We start from the raw sequence: 16921 nt of genomic DNA, 5'->3' as shown, positions 1-16921 counted from the left end.
ACCTCCTGGGGGAGTCTGTTCCACTCTCGAAAAGCTCTTACTGTCAGAAAGTTCTTCCTGATGTTTAGTCAGAATTGCCTTTCTTGTAACTTGAAGCAATTGGTTTGTGGCCTACCTTCTGGAGCAGGAGAAAATAAGCTTGCTCCATCCTCCTTGTGTCAGCCCATAAGATATTTGAAGATGGCTATCATATCTTCTCCTTCTCAGGCCAAACATACCCAGCTCCTTCAACCGTTCCTCATAAGGTTTGGTTTTCAGACCCTTTGATCATCTTGGCATAGCTGTTTTCCCTTTTCTCGTGAGGAAGCCTATTCAGCATAAGGGAATTTCCCTTAAAAAAAGGGAGAACTTGACAGCTATGTATCTTGGTGGCCCTCCTTTGCACACATTCCAACTTGTCAATATCCATCTTAAATTGTGTCGCTCAGAACTTTTCCTGCTTGGCAGGGGGTTGGACTGGATGGCCCTTGTGGTCTCTTCCAACTCTATGATTCTATGACTCCAGGTGTGGCCTGACGAAAGCAGAATAAAGCTGGAGCATGCAGGATATAAATGATTTTTAGGGGGGGAGCACTCTCTCTCTCTGTGTGTGTGTATGTGTGTGTATGCATTGTGTGTGTATGCATAGCTGCCAAGTTTTCCCTTTTCTCATGAGGAAGCCTATTCAGCATAAGGGAATTTCCCTTTAAAAAAGGATATGGTGTATGGCTTCTTGAAATTCAGCTATTGACTCCTTCCTCATCACTGCCTGTTCATCTCCACCATAAAAAGGTGTGAGGTATGTATGTGGTTTTCTGCTTGCTTCATTCTTTATAGGCTCAGTAACGTATTAAAGCAGAAAATATTGCATGCATAGCATCATCAAATCACCAGAGCATATGAAGAGAGCTGCTGGATCAGGCCAATGGCCCATCTAGTCCAGCACTCTCTTCTTACAGTGGCCAACCACAAGTAGGACCCAACTGCACCAGCATTCCCCCCACTTGTGACTCCCAGATATTCAGAGGCCAAAAATGGATGTAGAATGTAGTCAACATGGTGTGTAGCTATCAATTGCTTTCTCTATGCACTTGTCTAATACTAAATGCTTGAGACATACTGGATGTCTAAAGACATCCAGCTTGTTGGTCAACACTGCTTGTTGTCTTTTGAAGATGCATCAGAATTTACTGCAGAAAAACGTCCCATCCTGCCCATGAGTCTGCAATGATGTGTTTCAACAAATGAATTGACACTGCAGTGTCCTAAGTCCTGGCCCAATCCCAGATGCCTCCTTGTTTATACAGTTTATACTGCAGGCCTATGTTGGGAGCAAATGCTGTGCAACCAATTTGGTTGAATCTCCAAATTCTGAATCTTACTGGATTCAAATTGGAGGGTTCCCATTCAATCCTGAGCTCAAAACACTCTCTAAGAAAGCCAGGTAGCCGGCAAAGTGTTGCTGATTTGCAAAACACCACCATAAAAGGAGAGAGACCAGGTAAAAAGTGGGAGAAGGAGAGCTGGACTTTTTGCTCTCTCAATATTAGGAGTTTGGTGGCATTTGCTTAGTTTTTCATTTGTTTATCCTTTACAGCAGTACCCGTGTGATAGCTTACCAGTCATTTCCCAATCAGTCTAGTTAGCAATGTCATTTCCCCGATCTCTCCCTGCCTGCTGCATTTTGGCCTTAGATGATGATGATGATTGGTTAGTTTTGCATTTTATTTACAATTCTATTCTGACATAATAATAATAATAATAATAATAATAATAATAATAATTTATTACGGTCAAAGACCAGCTCCCATAACACAATAGTGACAGCATTCATAAAGATAAAATATACAATTAGAGTAAAGGTAAAGGGACCCCTGACCATTAGGTCCAGTCGTGACCCACTCTCGGGTTGCGGCACTCATCTCGTGTTATTGGCCGAGGGAGCCGGCATACAGCTTCCAGGTCATGTGGCCAGCATGACAAAGCTGCTTCTGGCAAACCAGAGCAGCACACGGAAATGCCATTTACCTTCCCACTGTAGTGGTACCTATTTATTTACTTGCACTTTGACGTGCTTTCGAACTGCTAGGTTGGCAGGAGCTGAGATTTGGCCTACCATAAAAATTGATCCTAAGGGACTGAACAACGGGAGTTCACCCCATCGTGAGGATTCGAACCGCCGACCTTCTGATCAGCAAGCCCTAGGCTCTGTGGTTTAACCCACAGCGCCATTCTACAATTAGAGTAGATTGCAGCAATAGCTCATGAGTTAAAATGGAGATATATACATACATCCATACGGCTGAGATTTGGCCTACCATAAAAATTGATCCTAAGGCATCCCAAAAGGGGACTTCAGCTTTTCCCTAGTAAGCTATTTTATTCTAGGGGATGACCAGTGCCTACAGATCTGGGCACAGAATCTGGCCAGGTCATCTTGTGATATTTGCCTAAGAGGAGAGAATTAAGTTTGGACTTGTCTGGTAGATCGGCGAGCCTCTTCAGCAAAGGGTCGATGGTTTCTCTACAAATCTCAGCATAAAAAAGACATTAAAAATATATATGTTCGGGGTTTCCTATTTCCCCTAATGGGCAGGCGCAAAGTCTCTGTGTGTAGGGGACTCTTCCATAGGAGCCTTCCAGAACCGGTGAGGGCAAGGCCGAGCTTCTAGTGAGGGTGAAAGCCCTTCTTGCATTTCTGGATGTGAGGAAATAAAGATATGTTGCTGCAGCGGCTCTCTTTTGACTTACGTGTCTTGCCTTTGTTAGTGCTTTGTCATGTGTGTGCAAATGCATCAGGAAGTCTTGCACAAACACACACAGCCCATTAGATTATGCACAGGAACAGCCAGCGAACGATCACCATACAAACAATGTGCACCTCAACCATAAAGCTTGGATTTGTTTTTTAAAATCTTCATGGAACAGACCAGACAGGTGCACAAGAACTGGCAGGATTTAGCACTCAAGCAACTCTTTGTCCCTCTCTCTTACATTTTGAAGAGAGAAAAGGCGATCTTTAAAGATGTCTAGCACAAAAAGCTCTGGACTGACCTGTATGACATTTGGCAGGCTTAAACCCTTCTTGAGGGCTACCATATATCCAAATTTTATGTATTGTATCCAGGTAAGAAAAAAAATGGCACATGCATCTGGCAGTGCAAATGAACGGAGCTACAGAAGATGTGGGTTTCTGGATTTCAGTTTGGATTCTGTATCCAAATCAGGTTGGATCAGGAACGAATCAATCTAAACAGGTAGGTCCAGGGGCTTTCCGCCCTCAGATGTTTTGAGACTCTGACTCCTATCATCTTCCCAACCAGTGGCTGGGGATTATGGGAAAAGGAGTCCTACAACTTTTGGGCACCTAACAATGAAGAACTCTGCTGTAGCCCATATAATAGACAAGTGTTTTGCCCAGTTACTATTGTTACATGCCATTCTAGTGAGAGATTCTGGGGGGTTCTAAGAGCTTCTCCAGGGTTTGGTTTCCTTGGAATGAAGGTCAGCAGAGATTGTGGTGCCTTTAGGACAGGGGTCAGCAAACTTTTTCAGCAGGGGCCGGTCCACTGTCCCTCAGACCTTGTGGGGGGCCAGACTGTATTTTTTGGGGGGGAATGAATGAATTCCTATGCCCCACAAATAACCCAGGGATGCATTTTAAATAAAAGCACACATTCTACTCATGTAAAAACATGCTGATTCCTGGACCATCTTCAGGCCTGATTTAGAAGGCGATTAGGCTGGATCCGGCCCCCGGGCCTTAGTTTGCCTACCCATGCTTTAGGATATACAGTTTCTATATTCACATATATACAACCTGAGCATAGGATTTCTGAGAAACTCAAAAGGCGAAGAAGGATTGCATCATTTGTATTTCCCTCGGTGGATCTCCATGAGCTTTCTTTCTAGTTTGGTTCCTGCTGGCTTCCCCGCTTTCCTTCTTCATCATAATGGGCTTCTATTTCTGGATGGGTTGAGACATGAAAAAGAAAATGTTAGTGAGGAATGGAAAACCTTACAGAGTACTGGTAATTGCTGTGGTGTCATTTCTTCATCTGTTATTTCCCTTGCCATCGCTATGAAGTTTCCAAGTTGCTCAAGGGGGTGCCTGAAGTTGTGAAAGTGTTTTTTTTAAAAAAAACAAATTACTGCCCTTGGAGTTTGTTGCAACATCCATTTTGCCTCCATTCTTTATCTCTTTGCTGGGGAGAACATTCCAGTGGGTCTTCATGATGTCTATTGTTGATCTGTTGAGGGACGATTTTGTGGAAGATCCGAAGATACCCAAGGGCTAGGAGGGACCCCTCTCTGAATGCCTGGAATGTCAGTGTAGGCAGAGCTAGATCATTTACTTATTTATCATTTATGGTACTTATTTATAATTTATTTCTACAGGGGACGCAGGTGGCGCTGTGGGTTAAACCACAGAGCCTAGGGCTTGCTGATCAGAATGTCGGCAGTTCGAATCCCTGCAACGGGGTGAGCTCCCGTTGCTCAGTCCCAGATCCTGCCAACCTAGCAGTTCGAAAGCACTTCAAAGAGCAAGTAGATCAATAGGTACCGCTACAGCAGGAAGGTAAACGGCGTTTCCGTGTGCTGCTCTGGTTTGCCAGAAGTGGCTTTGTCATGCTGGCCACATGACCTGGAAGCTGTACATCGGCTCCCTCGGCCAATAATGCGAGATGAGCGCTGCAACCCGAGAGTGGGTCACGACTGGACCTAGTGGTCAGGGGTCCCTTAACCTTTACCTTAATTTATTTATAAAGTGCACATGCCTAGAAAGAGAGGGGGAAATGGGGACATGTCTGATGATGTTCATTGTTGCGTCATACCACAGCCCCCCTTATGAATGAAACTAAGCATAATGTAGTTGAATATCAAGTTGAAAAGTGTGGCTGATTCTTAGCCAAGAGATGTTTGCAGATGATGCAGACTTGACAGTGCACTCCGAGGAAGCCCTACTCATCAACCATTTTGCCCAAGCCTGCAGGGAGTTTTCATATAATTGCTGAATCTCCAAACAGAAAAACACACCAGATAGAGAGGAATTTCATTCCTCACCATTTACAGGCTTGTCCATTCACAGTGCTCCTCCTATCTGGACTTCCATATTTCAGTTGTGGGCAGGATTGTATTCCTCCAGTAACTAGAATTGCCCCATATTGCAATCCATGCAGAATCACATTAAGTTCTCTTTGCAGTTCACCTCCCAGTGGTTGGTGGGTTGTTTTTCCCGCACAATCCGAATGGGCTCACAATGTCTCTGTTTTCACAGAATATTATCAGAAGAAAGCACATGGCTGCTCCTTGAAGTTGGAGGAGTGAAGGAGTTCATTCAGGAAACTAAGCATGACGCAATGCTAGTAGTTACAGAGAATTCATTTTTAAGATAAATCAGTGCTTCATATTTCACAACTTAAAGACATTGTGCACTAATATGCCTTCATCATTTCTTCTTTGGAAGCAGACCCAGATGGCAGACAGCTTTGAAGACCAGCCTTTCTAGACAAGTGGATTGAGGCCATCAGGTGAGTGAGGCATACTCAGCAGATAGGGGGGTTTGTGGAGTGTTTGGAGGTCAACTCTCCTAGACTCTGTTGCCAACTTGAGATGCAGAAGAGTGGAAGAGAGGACATCAGTGTTGCAGGTAATATGAGGGTCTGTTGTCTAGAGATCTGAATTGCAGGAGATTCAGCATTTGCTACAGGGATGGGAAACCTGTGGCCCTCCAGATGTTGTGAGATCCCACCTCCCCCCATCAGGCCCAAGCAGCATGAGCAGTGCAATATCATACTGCTTTAAATAGCCATGGCTCACCTCAAAGCACCCTGGGAAGTGTTTGCTAAGGGTGCTGAGAGTTGTTAGGAGAGCCCCCCTATATAATAATAATAATAATAATAATAATAATAATAATAATAATAATAATATATTATTTATACCCCGCCCATCTGGCTGGGTTTTCCCAGCCACTCTGGGTGGCTTACAACAGAATATTAAAATACAATAATCTATTAAACATTAAAAGCTTTCCTAAACCTATATGTAAGAGCAGGGCTCTTCAGGCCCCTTGTGGACCTCCAGGCATCTCTATCGGGCTCTTGGAACTCTCCCCAGGCCACACCCCTCACTGGTCCTACTTTGCACCTCAAGTATTTTTGCTTGGCTGGAATGTGTCCTTGAACTTTGCCACCCTGGTCTCCTTTGGATGGAAGGGCAGGATATTAAACCTCTTCCCTGCCTGTAAGGAGGATAGTGAAAGGTGTGTGAGTGTGTGTGCTTACTGCACAAAAGTACAATTAGTTTTTTCACGCATATGTGCCTTTGGCCCTGGCCACCACTCACATGAGCCTTGGAAAGTTGCCCAGAAGCGAATGCAGTCCTAAGGCTGAAAAGATTCCCACACCTCTGGTTTAAGGTGTATTGAGACTATTGGTTGGTTCTAAAGAACATCTAAATTACTATCTTATTTTGAGCTTAGAATGTGAAGTTCATTAGCTTAGAAGTGCAGTGGAACCAATTGTTTTTCCAGATCTCCCCAGAAGTTCTCAGCCTCTTTGCATCTTATATTCTTTTCTTTCTTGCATTTCTTCTTCCCTTCATCTGCCTCTCTCTCCCATCTTCTTCCAGGATCCTATGGAAAAAGGCAACATGGCCAGACCAACAGAAATGAACCTCAGCCAAGATGACCCAACAGATGAACCTCCCCTGAGTTGGGGCCTTGCTAGCATCATCTTGATATCCTTCCTGGTGGGAGCAGCTATGAACAGGCACATCTTCTGGTTACTTTGTGTGAAGATGAAGAGGACAGTGAATACCATCTGGTTCCTCCACCTCACTCTGTCCTACTTGGTTTCTTGTTCCTGCCTGCCTTTTTTTGTTGTCCAGAATATCCTCAATTTCCGCTGGGTCTTTGGCGCATTCTTGTGCAGGGCGGTCAACTTCTGCATTGCTGTAGGTATGCTCACCCCAGTCTTTTTACTCGCCATCATCAGCCTGGACCGCTACTTGATAACCTGCCATCCGGTCTGGTCCCGACAGAACCACACAAAACCCAGAGCCAGGAGAGTGACTTGCAGGAGTGTGGACCCTTTCTGTGGTCATGTGCCTTCCCTATCTGGTTTCCTATGTGATTCAAGATGGCAAAAACAAGGTCTGTGTGAATTTTTTTTGCTTTCTTTATCACTGAGGATAAGGACAAAGCAGAGGCCCTGCACTACAAAATTGATTTGGCAGTCTTTGTTGTTCGGCTTCTACTCACCTTCTTGTTCCCCTTCTTCATCATTGTGGGCTGCTATCATTGGATGTGTCAGGAAATCAAGAAGAAGAAACTGGTGAGGAGGGCTGGGAAGCCTTTCCAAGTCCTTGTGGTTTCCGTGGCATGCTTCTTCATCTTCAGGCTTCCGTTCTACCTCTATTATGCTCTCTCGCTGTTTCATAAAAACCAGGGAACAATAGAAGTCCTGCGGATCATTTTCAGCATTAGCCTCTGTTTGAATATCTGCCTCACCCCAATTCTCCATCTCTTCGTTGGGGAGAAATTCAAGCAGGTTTTCAGGACATCCACTGTTGTTTTGCTAAAGAAAGGTTTCATCATGCCGATAGAGGATACAAATGCTGGTGAAGAGTCCGGCCACATGAATGATGGCGTGGCACCATGCAGATGATGCCAACTCAATGGAATAATCTAGGATCTCCTTGAAGAAGCTGCTATAGAGAGAAAAGCAGCCATTTCTATGAACAGCTATACCCCCGCCCCAATAATTACAATAGATTCAGAGTAGCAGTGAGGTGGCCTCCCTCTAGATAGTGTTGGGCTGAAGGACTGAAGGGAGCTGGAACTCGGCAACAACAACTTGGATGCACTATGTTGGCTGCTGATAAAAGATGTGGTTGTCAAGACACACTATTGCCCCTACAGGCTAAGGCTGAAGGGCACTGGAGAGCAGCGACATCTTGAGGTTGCCACGTTGACTGTAGAATTTAAAGATTTGGGTGTCGACTCAGAAAACGACTGTGCTTTGCTTTCCCATTTATTCAATAAAGGTAAACACACTCTAGTTGTTTCACTGATGTATTCCTGCTTTACACATATGTAGTTTTTGTTGGCAGAGTAGCTAATTTGCAGCTAGGAAGCCCAATCCTGTGGATGACCGATTCTTTTCTTGAAATTAAAACAATGTCCAAACACTCGTCAAGATATTCAAAAGCTTTTACTTGGAGAACATACAGCTAAATAAGAATACCTGCAAAGTATTTACATTTACCATATTGGCCCGAATATAAGCCACACTCCCCCCCCCCCAAAAAAATTCTGACTGTGAAAAGTTAAAGTGCGACTTATATTTGGAGCCGAGTTGGGCTTGGGGAGCGGGGCACCAAACACCGAGCGCCGGCCGACCCCCCTCTTTCCAGTACTTGCACTCAGTCTTCTGCGTACGTTGCCCAGCTCGGCCATGTAGTTCCTTCTGAGAGGTTTCCACTTTTTCCTTCCAGCAGACTTCTCCTGACTGCTTCTTTGGGAGAACATCAACTTCAGGACTTCTCTCTGTCATGAAGCATTAGCACTCGGCTCTATTGCGTTTAGAAAGAGAGTTATCTAACACTGTCTCTTCTTTGGTGCTCCTGGAGATGCAACCATTACAAGTCACTTACACACAAAATGGAGAATGTAATAAGGTATCTCCCATGTGACTCAAGTTAACCAAACACGCAAGAGTTACTTGGGTACATTTCAGAATTAAACGCACAGTAATGCATTTAAGCAATCCCAATTTCAGTAAATTAAATCTCTATACGTAAGAGTTTTGCACTCCTCTGCACAGTCATTCATTGTTAAACTTTGTGGCACCCGCATTCATTATTGCTAAGAACAAGAGTTTATAAAGCATGTATAGTTTTTCAGTACTATACAATTTTATTTTATTTTTTAAGGCAATCCTAATCGACAGACTTAACAATCACAATGCAAGAGGGGATGAGGAGAGGAGGACATTCTACTTCCACTCTATGGTAGGGATGTTAGCCATATCCGAAATCCCCCCACAAGATGACTCAAGTGGTTTGTTCTGGGGAGGCGCTAGGGGTGCCATGGGCCAATTGTCAATGGGGACGGCTTGGTTTATAAGCCTGCTCCTCCCCAACCTTTCCCCTCTTTTCCCTTGTGGTGCCCTCCCTCCCTCCCTCAACAGTATGGGCTCTGTTAGCCACCTGTTAAATATTTTGGATAGCCTCCCATTGGCTCGGGACTCATCATTTTTGCCTTCCTCATGGAATCATAGAATTTTAGAGCTGGAAGGTACCCCAAGGGTCATCTAGTTCAACCCCTGCAATGCAGGAATCTCAGCTAAAGCACCCATGACAGGTAACCACCCTCAAGTTGTAGGGAGTATTATGTTTGGAGTGGCATTTTCATTTGGTTTAATCTGTCTTCTAGTCTGAGCAGCAGAAGATCTTGTGGGGGAGATTCCTGTGGCATTACAGGGTAGCAACACTGTTTGTCATCCTACACCGCATTTGCTTTGTGCATTATTTGGGGTGCCCTGTGGGTGGAACATGCATGTCATGCTAGTGGGGTGACAACACACATGTCTCATTCACAGGCCCAAGGCCCTGGGAGCAGGGAGGAAGACTTTGTTCCAGTCTTTGCTGTGGGGACACAAAACAAGTTAATCACCCTGACCATTCTTTAAGGGAATTTAGCAAGTTGCACGATTTTTCTGCAGAGACCACAAGTGGTTTTCACACCTCAGACATGAATGTGTATTTCTTACACAGCTGCTGGCGCTGAGGGAGGAAATGCAGAACCAACATAGCAAACCACAGACTTCAGTACATTTAATTTACTAATCTCAAAATCTGAAAAAAGAAGGAAATAAGTAAAGTACAATTAAAACCCCCATTAATATGAAGAATGTGAATGCCCATCACCAGGGAACATTGAATGCCCTGCTCAAGACATGTTGGTATTTATAGAGATTGATAAAGTCAGGTGTGAAACACAAGCCTTAGTTTATTACAAAACACGTTTATGTCCAAAGGTGTGAAATTAGTTATTGTGGTCTGAGGTCATAAAAAAGGCTTAGAGAATTGCTCTTCTGGCTCATCTTCTCTGAATCAGCCTGAAAGAAGGACAGTACCTCTCTGGGAGAGTACCGGTAAGTATCACATCTGGTGACTATAACCTGTCTTGGCTAAGAAAACTATTTTGTTTTGTATTGTATTTTAAAATAAACCCACTGTGTGGCATGCAGCTAAGTTTTACTCAGAATAGGCTCATTCAACTTAATCATGCCCATTAACTTCTGTAGGTCTATTCCGATCATGTCCATTCATTTAAATGAGACTATTCTGAGTATGACTATTTTTGAACTGTAATCCTGAGATTGCAAAGGGGGAAAGGTCCCAAAGGAGTCCATGTATCATATTCTGCACCCTTCTGGGCTCAAGGCGGCATGGTAGAAGTGAAGACAGTGCTCATCCATTTGTTTGTTTGTTTTTGTTTTTTACAATTTGGAAACTTGGGGAGGGAAAGGGGAGGGAGACATGATTGTGGGTACATGACTAAATTGAAGGACTGTTGCTCAGTGTTCAAGCATCTGCTTTGCAGGTAGAAGGTTCTATCCTCAGCACCTCCTAGTAGGATTGGGACTGTCTCCTTGTCTGAGACACTGGCAGTCAGTGTAGACCAGGCATCCCTAAACTTTGGCCCTCCAGATGTTTTGGACTACAATTCCCATCATCTCTGACCACTGGTCCTGTTAGCTAGGAATCATGGGAATTGTAGGCCAAAACATCTGGAGGGCCACAGTTTGGGGGTGCCTGGTGTAGACCACTGGTGCTCCACACTCTGACCATTCATTATTTTCTTTCTTTTTTGTAATGTAAGTATTTAGCCAAGTTGCAGGGAACCAGGCAGAGGGCCTTCTCAGTGGTGGCACCTGCCCTGTGGAACGCCCTCCCATCAGATGTCAAAAAGGAAAACAGCTACCAGATTTTTAGAAGACATATGAAGGCAGCCCTGTTTAGGGAGGCTTTTAATGTTTAAGAAATTAGTGTATTTTAATGTTTCTGTTGGAAGCCACCCAGAGTGGCTGGGGAAACTCAGCCAGATGGGCGGGGTATAAATAAATTATTATTATTATTATTATTATTATTATTATTATTATTATTATTAGCTCTCCTAGAAAGGAAGTTATGAGACAAAATGTGCTGCTAACGTCTAAGCACAGTTTGACCACCTTGAATATTTTTCCTGGTAAAATATTTTAAACACACGCCGATGCATGCACAGCTCTCTCTCTCTCTACCCCCATCCTCACAAGAAATGTTGTCTTTTTATGCAATCTCTTATCACTTAGGGAAGTGGAACAGGCATGACAGATTCTGGATAATTTGCTAAAAGGAAATGAGAAGTGGGTTTTACAGAAAATCTATTTGGAGAAGTGAAGGTGTTTAATTTGCACCCACAGTGAAATACCCCATATTCTCTAAGCATTTTTTTCCCCAGATTGGTCCTGACAGTTCGGATGACAACCACTTCTAGAAAAGAAGATCAAAGGTATCAAGTGAGTGGAGCTCTCAGGCTAGGTGCAACGGAGAAGGAATGGTTGGATAGCAATAGCCCCCAGTTCAGCCTGAGGTGGGGAAAGATGGGAATCAGAATGCCAAAATTCTGGGCCGTGGACGTTCTGCTACTTGGATGAGCTCTGGATGATTGGAGATTCAGCAGTCGGGTTTTAGAGGCTGCATCAGGAAATACAAGCACCAGGTATTGCTGAATCACAACTCCCATCACCCCTAGTCATTGACCACGGTGTCTGGGGCTGATGGGAGCTGGAGTTCCACAACATCTGGGGTGCTGAATCCGCAGCTCTGATGTGGTGGACAAAAGCCTGCATTACTGTAATTTGTTGTTGGGCAAGGATATTATGTGCAGTGGGGTGGGGGAAGGAAGCATGGAAAGTTGAGAGCCAGCTAAAATCAAGTGAGGTCTTTCAATATAAAATTGGAGAAATCACATGGAAAAAATAGAGAGGAGAGAATTGGAAATTCATCTACCGCTGTTCTATCTCTAGCTGTCCACATTCAGGGACACAATGCATCTTTAAATAGGCTACCACGTACTGGAGACAAACACAGGGAAGAGTTGCAGCCTTTGCGTCCTGCTTATGGGTACATATTGAGAAGAAGTTTTATTCTCCAGCAAAACTAGTAAAAATGTATAAAAATATATCACCTATATGCTGGAGATGTAAAAAAGAAATGGGGTCTTACTTGCACATGTGGTGGAGTTGTGTAGTAACTCGAGAATTCTGGAATAACATCTATGATGAGCTTAAAAAAAATATTTAAATTCAATTTCAAAAAGAGACCAGAAGCCTTCCTCCTAGGCATATTGCCAATAGAAATAAGAAAAAAAAACCATAAGACCATTGTTCATGTATGCGACAACAGCAGCCAGAAAATTAGTGGCAAGAAATTGGAAGAACGAAACAATACCTACAATAGCAGAGTGGCAAGCCCTAATGATTGAATACCTCCAGCTGGCAAAGATGACAGGAAGAGTAAGAAGTCATCTGAAACAGAAAGTCTATAAGGAATGGAGAATATTTAAAGAATATTTTAAAAAATATTGTATGAACAAGAATCTCTTGGCAGAATTAGAGTGATTCTTGTAAAATAAAATGTGAAAATTATATTCTGTGTGGACGTATGAGATAAACTAGCGTAATTCGAGACTGTGCGGTACAAAGGAAAGAATAGATATAGTAAATGAGAATATTTGGAAGTCTTTTTAGTTTAATTCTAGAAACCTTCTCTGTTCTTTTTGTGAGTTTGTATTTATATGAATTCTGTGTTAATATGTTATTGTATTCATGTAGAAGAAATGTATTGTCCCTTCTCTTTGTCCCTTTTCTTTCTTCTCTTTCCTTTTTCTGTTTGTGTACTAAATGTTGTTATGTACTTGTGTTTTTAATCTAAACCAATAAAGATCATTGAGAAATTTTTTTATTCATTTCCCATTTAAAGAAAAACAAACAAAAGTAATTTGCACTTTCCAAAAAGTATGTGAACTAAAATCCAGCCACCCTTTGAAATTTCCTCTGCTCTGAATTTTGTGGTGCAGTTCTGGAGCCAAGCAATGTGAATAAAATTCCACAGACCAGTGTGAAATGTGCATGCAAATGCCTGAATTGGGGAAATAACAAACATTATAATGGAGAACAATGGTTTGCAACGATGTGTATATTAGAGAAAACCGCATGCAAAAGCCTCCCCCCCCCCCCGGTCATCCTGACCAGCACTTCGCCCAGCGATAGCACAAGCAGTGAGTCAGGAGGAGGGATCGAGGAATGGAGCGGAATGGAAGGAGGGCAAAGCTCTGGGGAACAGAGTGGGCAGGAGGGGCTCAGAGACGCGTCAGAGCCTTGGCACCGCTCTGGTCGAAAATGAGGGAAAATGAGGGAAAATGAAACTGACATACTAACTCATCCTCACTTGTGGGTAACAACAGGCATTCTTAAACTTAAGGCATGCAATAACCAAGGCAAGTGAATCTTTCAGTTTCTGTTTGTCTCATTTTCTCATTTTTCCAGTCTTAATGGTTTACATTTCTGCATCAGTTTGCAATTGTTGCTGCAAATACTTTTTAAAAAACATTCTTCATGAGAATTGATCAGTATTTTAGTATGAATTTCTCCTGATAAATTTATCTCTGTATACAGTTTTGCCTAATGTACATTTTAAGCATTTTTTCCTTGATCAGAACTATAATGTCAGATAAAAGGAAGTAACAGTAACACTCTATTCTGCCTTGGTCATACCACATCTGGAGTATTGTGTCCAGCTCTGTGTGTCACAATTTAAGAAGGAAATTGACAAGCTGGAACATGTGCAGAGGAGGGTGACCAAGATGATCAAGGGTCTAGAAACCAAGTCTTATGGAAAATGACTAAGGAAGCTGGGTATGTTTAGCATGGAAAAGAGGAGACAGAGAGGAAAGATGATAGCCATCTTCAAGTATCTAAAGGGCCATCATATGGAAGCTGGAGCAAGCTTGTTTTCTCCTGCTTTGGAGGGTAGGAACCAAACCAATGGCTTCAAGCTACAAGAAAGGAGATTCCAACTAAACATCAGGAGAACTTTATGATAGCAAGTGCTGTTTGATAGTGGGACAGTCTCCCTCGGGAGGTTGTGAACTCTCCTTCACTGGAGGCTTTTAAGCAGAGGTTGGATGGTCATTTGTATTGGATGCTTTAGTTGATATCCCTGCATTTCAGGGGGTTGGACTAGATGACGCTTGGGGTCCATTCCAACTTTAAAACAATATGATTCTATGATAAGGCAGGGAGCAGGTCTTTTAGAACTCATAACCAAGGTGATCTCATTCTCCTATCGCTATTCCTCCAAATGTAACATTGCTTGGCATCATGAACATTTCTGTTTTCAGCTCCTCCTGGGAGACCTTGTGGTTCTCGATTCAATTTTTAAAAGCTATGCAACAATTGGAGAAAATGAGTTGGAACACAAGGGGACTAATGTCTTTATATTTCTCTTTTTGTGGGTTGCCTGTTTCCACTCCAAAAAATTACCCACCTGACTAGTAAATTTAATTTCCAGCTGTCTACATGTTATGTCCAACATTGTAATCCTAGGGCATAATGCTTTTAATTTCCATATCAACAAAAAAACTGTTAAGGATGTTTCTTCTTGTTGCCTTGTTCCCCTCCTCTGCTATTAACTCAGTCTACTGTTTTCTATCTTCCTCCAGGGCTTCATGGAAACAACCATCTTGGAAAATGCATCATCAACAGTACGAACAAATGCCAGCCATTCCTATGTAGCCATAAGGTCCATGAACTTAACCATTGCCTGCTTTATCTCATTGTCTTTCCTGGTGGGGGCAGCTGTGAATGGGCTCTTTCTCTGGGTGCTGGGTGTGAAGATGAAGAGATCAGTGAACACTCTCTGGTTCCTCCACCTGATTCTCACCCACTTAATCTCCTCTTGGAACATGCCATTCTATGTTGCCTACATTCTTCTTGATTTCCACTGGGCCTTTGGGACAGTTACCTGCAAGCTCGTAAACTCGTTGGGTTCTCTGGGGATGTTCAACACTGTCTTTCTTCTCACCATTATCAACCTGGACCGTTACCTCCTCACCTGCCACCCCATCTGGTCCCAGCATAACCGCACAATCTGTCGAGCACAGAGACTGGTCACAGGAGTTTGGCTTGTGTCCTTAGCCCTGAGTGCCCCTTACTTAGCTTTTCGGGAAACACGAGAGGTAGAGAACGGCAGGCTTGTGTGTGACAATAACTATGCTTTCTCAAATGACTGGGATGATGAAAAGACAAAAGCCCTAAGGTATCGCGTTCAATTTGCTTTCTTTGTGACTCGGTTTCTCCTGGCCTTCCTGGTTCCCTTCATGATCATTATGGGCTGCTCTTATTGCATAGCCCAAGAAATGAAGAAGAAAAAGTTGGTGAGGAGAACTAAGAAACCTTTCAGAATCCTGGTGGCTTCCGTGGCATCATTCTTCATCTCCTGGCTTCCTTATCACCTCTACCATGCTTCAGTGCTCCTTGAGGGATCTGGAATGATGGGAAATGTACTGAAGCCAATCTTCATCACTGGAGCCTGTTTCAATTTTTGTTTCACACCCATCCTCTACATCTTTGTTGGGGAGAAATTCCAGCAGGTCTTTAAGACATCAGTTCTTGCTCTAGCTCAGAAAGCTTTTCTTGATGAACCCATCACATCTGCCTATAATATAAATTTGACAGAAGGGGTGGGGAGGGAAACAATTGACAGGAGCAGCTTGGTGCTGACAGTGACTTAAGACAGTAATCTGCCCAGATTCCTGAGGAAGTAACCTTGGGGCTATACAGACTCTTCCCTGTCTTCTCCCTCTTCTCCCTGTGACCGCTCATCATTGTCCCACCAACAATCCCCGGACTCTGAGCCTTCTTCTGAACCCCAGCTGATTCCTGCCACCATTCCTTTGCAGCCAACCAGTCCAGGACATCTGGCTATATTCAAACATATTTCATATCAGCATCAATTTCACCTGGACCCCTGTTTGAACATTTGGATGACTTATATAAAGGTATTACTTCCATGCACTGATTGTGGCTTACTATCATTATTAGCATTATTTTTGTATTATTTTTCTTTCTATTTTCATTTAATTTTATTCTTCCCCTTTCTCCACCCCCCTCCTGTTCCTTCTTTTTGTTAAATTTCCAAATTAAAAAATTAAGTTAAAAATTATGGAATGCCCTCCCCCCAATAAAATGCATCTGTTTCTCTCGTTATTAATTATCAGTAGGAATTTTAAAACTTTCCTGTTCAGCCATGCATTTCATGTCTGAAACCTACTGTGCCTTCCTGCCATCTTTGAAATTTTTAATTGATAGATTAAATGGCTGTTAATGTTTTCATTGCTTTAAATATTTTTAAAACATTTTAAAAATCGTATTATTTTATTACTTTGGTGTTTGCCACCCTGGGCTCTTTTGAAAGAAGAGCAGGATAGAAATTACATACAGAAATAAACACATACATGATAGTGTTATTTTTGTGCTCCTGGGATTTGTTGGGTACTGTTAATTTGTCTGCTTGTCCACCAGGTTTCTCGTAGGCACAGCAGCCCAGGTCATATGGGTGGTGGTGGTGGTGGTGGGGTTGCAGTGATTTTAAGGAAGTCACTAGTTTACACCGGGCATCCTATTGGGAAGACCCAGTTCTCTGAGTGCATGTTCTGGAAGTTGGGCAATAGGGGCAGTACAGGATTCCTTTTGGTGTACCGACCTCCCCGCTGCACCAAGGATTCCTTGCCTGAGCTGGCACTAAAATTTGTGGGTGCCTGTTGTAGTATGTTTGTTTGTGGGTCATAAATCCTTTGACCCATGGAGTCTGCTGCCCGGTACTGTAATTA

The 16921-nt window shown here is 43.1% G+C and overlaps 1 protein-coding gene and 1 pseudogene across 2 annotated transcripts; both read left to right on the top strand.

Annotated features, from left to right (window-relative positions):
* Window positions 1-6630: 6630 nt before the first annotated feature.
* Window positions 6631-7646, top strand: LOC148685423 (putative G protein-coupled receptor 33; annotated as a pseudogene).
* A 2281-nt stretch (window positions 7647-9927) lies between these two features.
* On the top strand, window positions 9928-16558 carry LOC118086501 (putative G protein-coupled receptor 33). Of its 2 annotated transcripts, XM_088671297.1 has the most exons (3): window positions 9928-10136; window positions 11489-11546; window positions 14753-16558. In XM_088671297.1, exons 2-3 carry the CDS (start codon window positions 11508-11510, stop codon window positions 15821-15823), a joined length of 1110 nt encoding a protein of 369 aa, XP_088527423.1. In that variant the 5' UTR covers window positions 9928-10136; window positions 11489-11507; the 3' UTR covers window positions 15824-16558. The 2 variants fall into 2 exon arrangements, with proteins under 2 accessions (XP_088527423.1, XP_088527424.1); XM_088671298.1 differs by lacking the exon at window positions 11489-11546 and having other exon boundaries at window positions 14753-16532.
* Window positions 16559-16921: the final 363 nt, after the last annotated feature.

The sequence above is a fragment of the Zootoca vivipara genome, chromosome 6 (genome assembly GCF_965207765.1).
Source record: "Zootoca vivipara chromosome 6, rZooViv2.hap1.1, whole genome shotgun sequence".
Classification (NCBI taxonomy): domain Eukaryota; kingdom Metazoa; phylum Chordata; class Lepidosauria; order Squamata; family Lacertidae; genus Zootoca; species Zootoca vivipara.
Note: the sequence above shows the minus strand (reverse complement) of the source record. Positions and strands in the feature narration are given on the sequence as shown.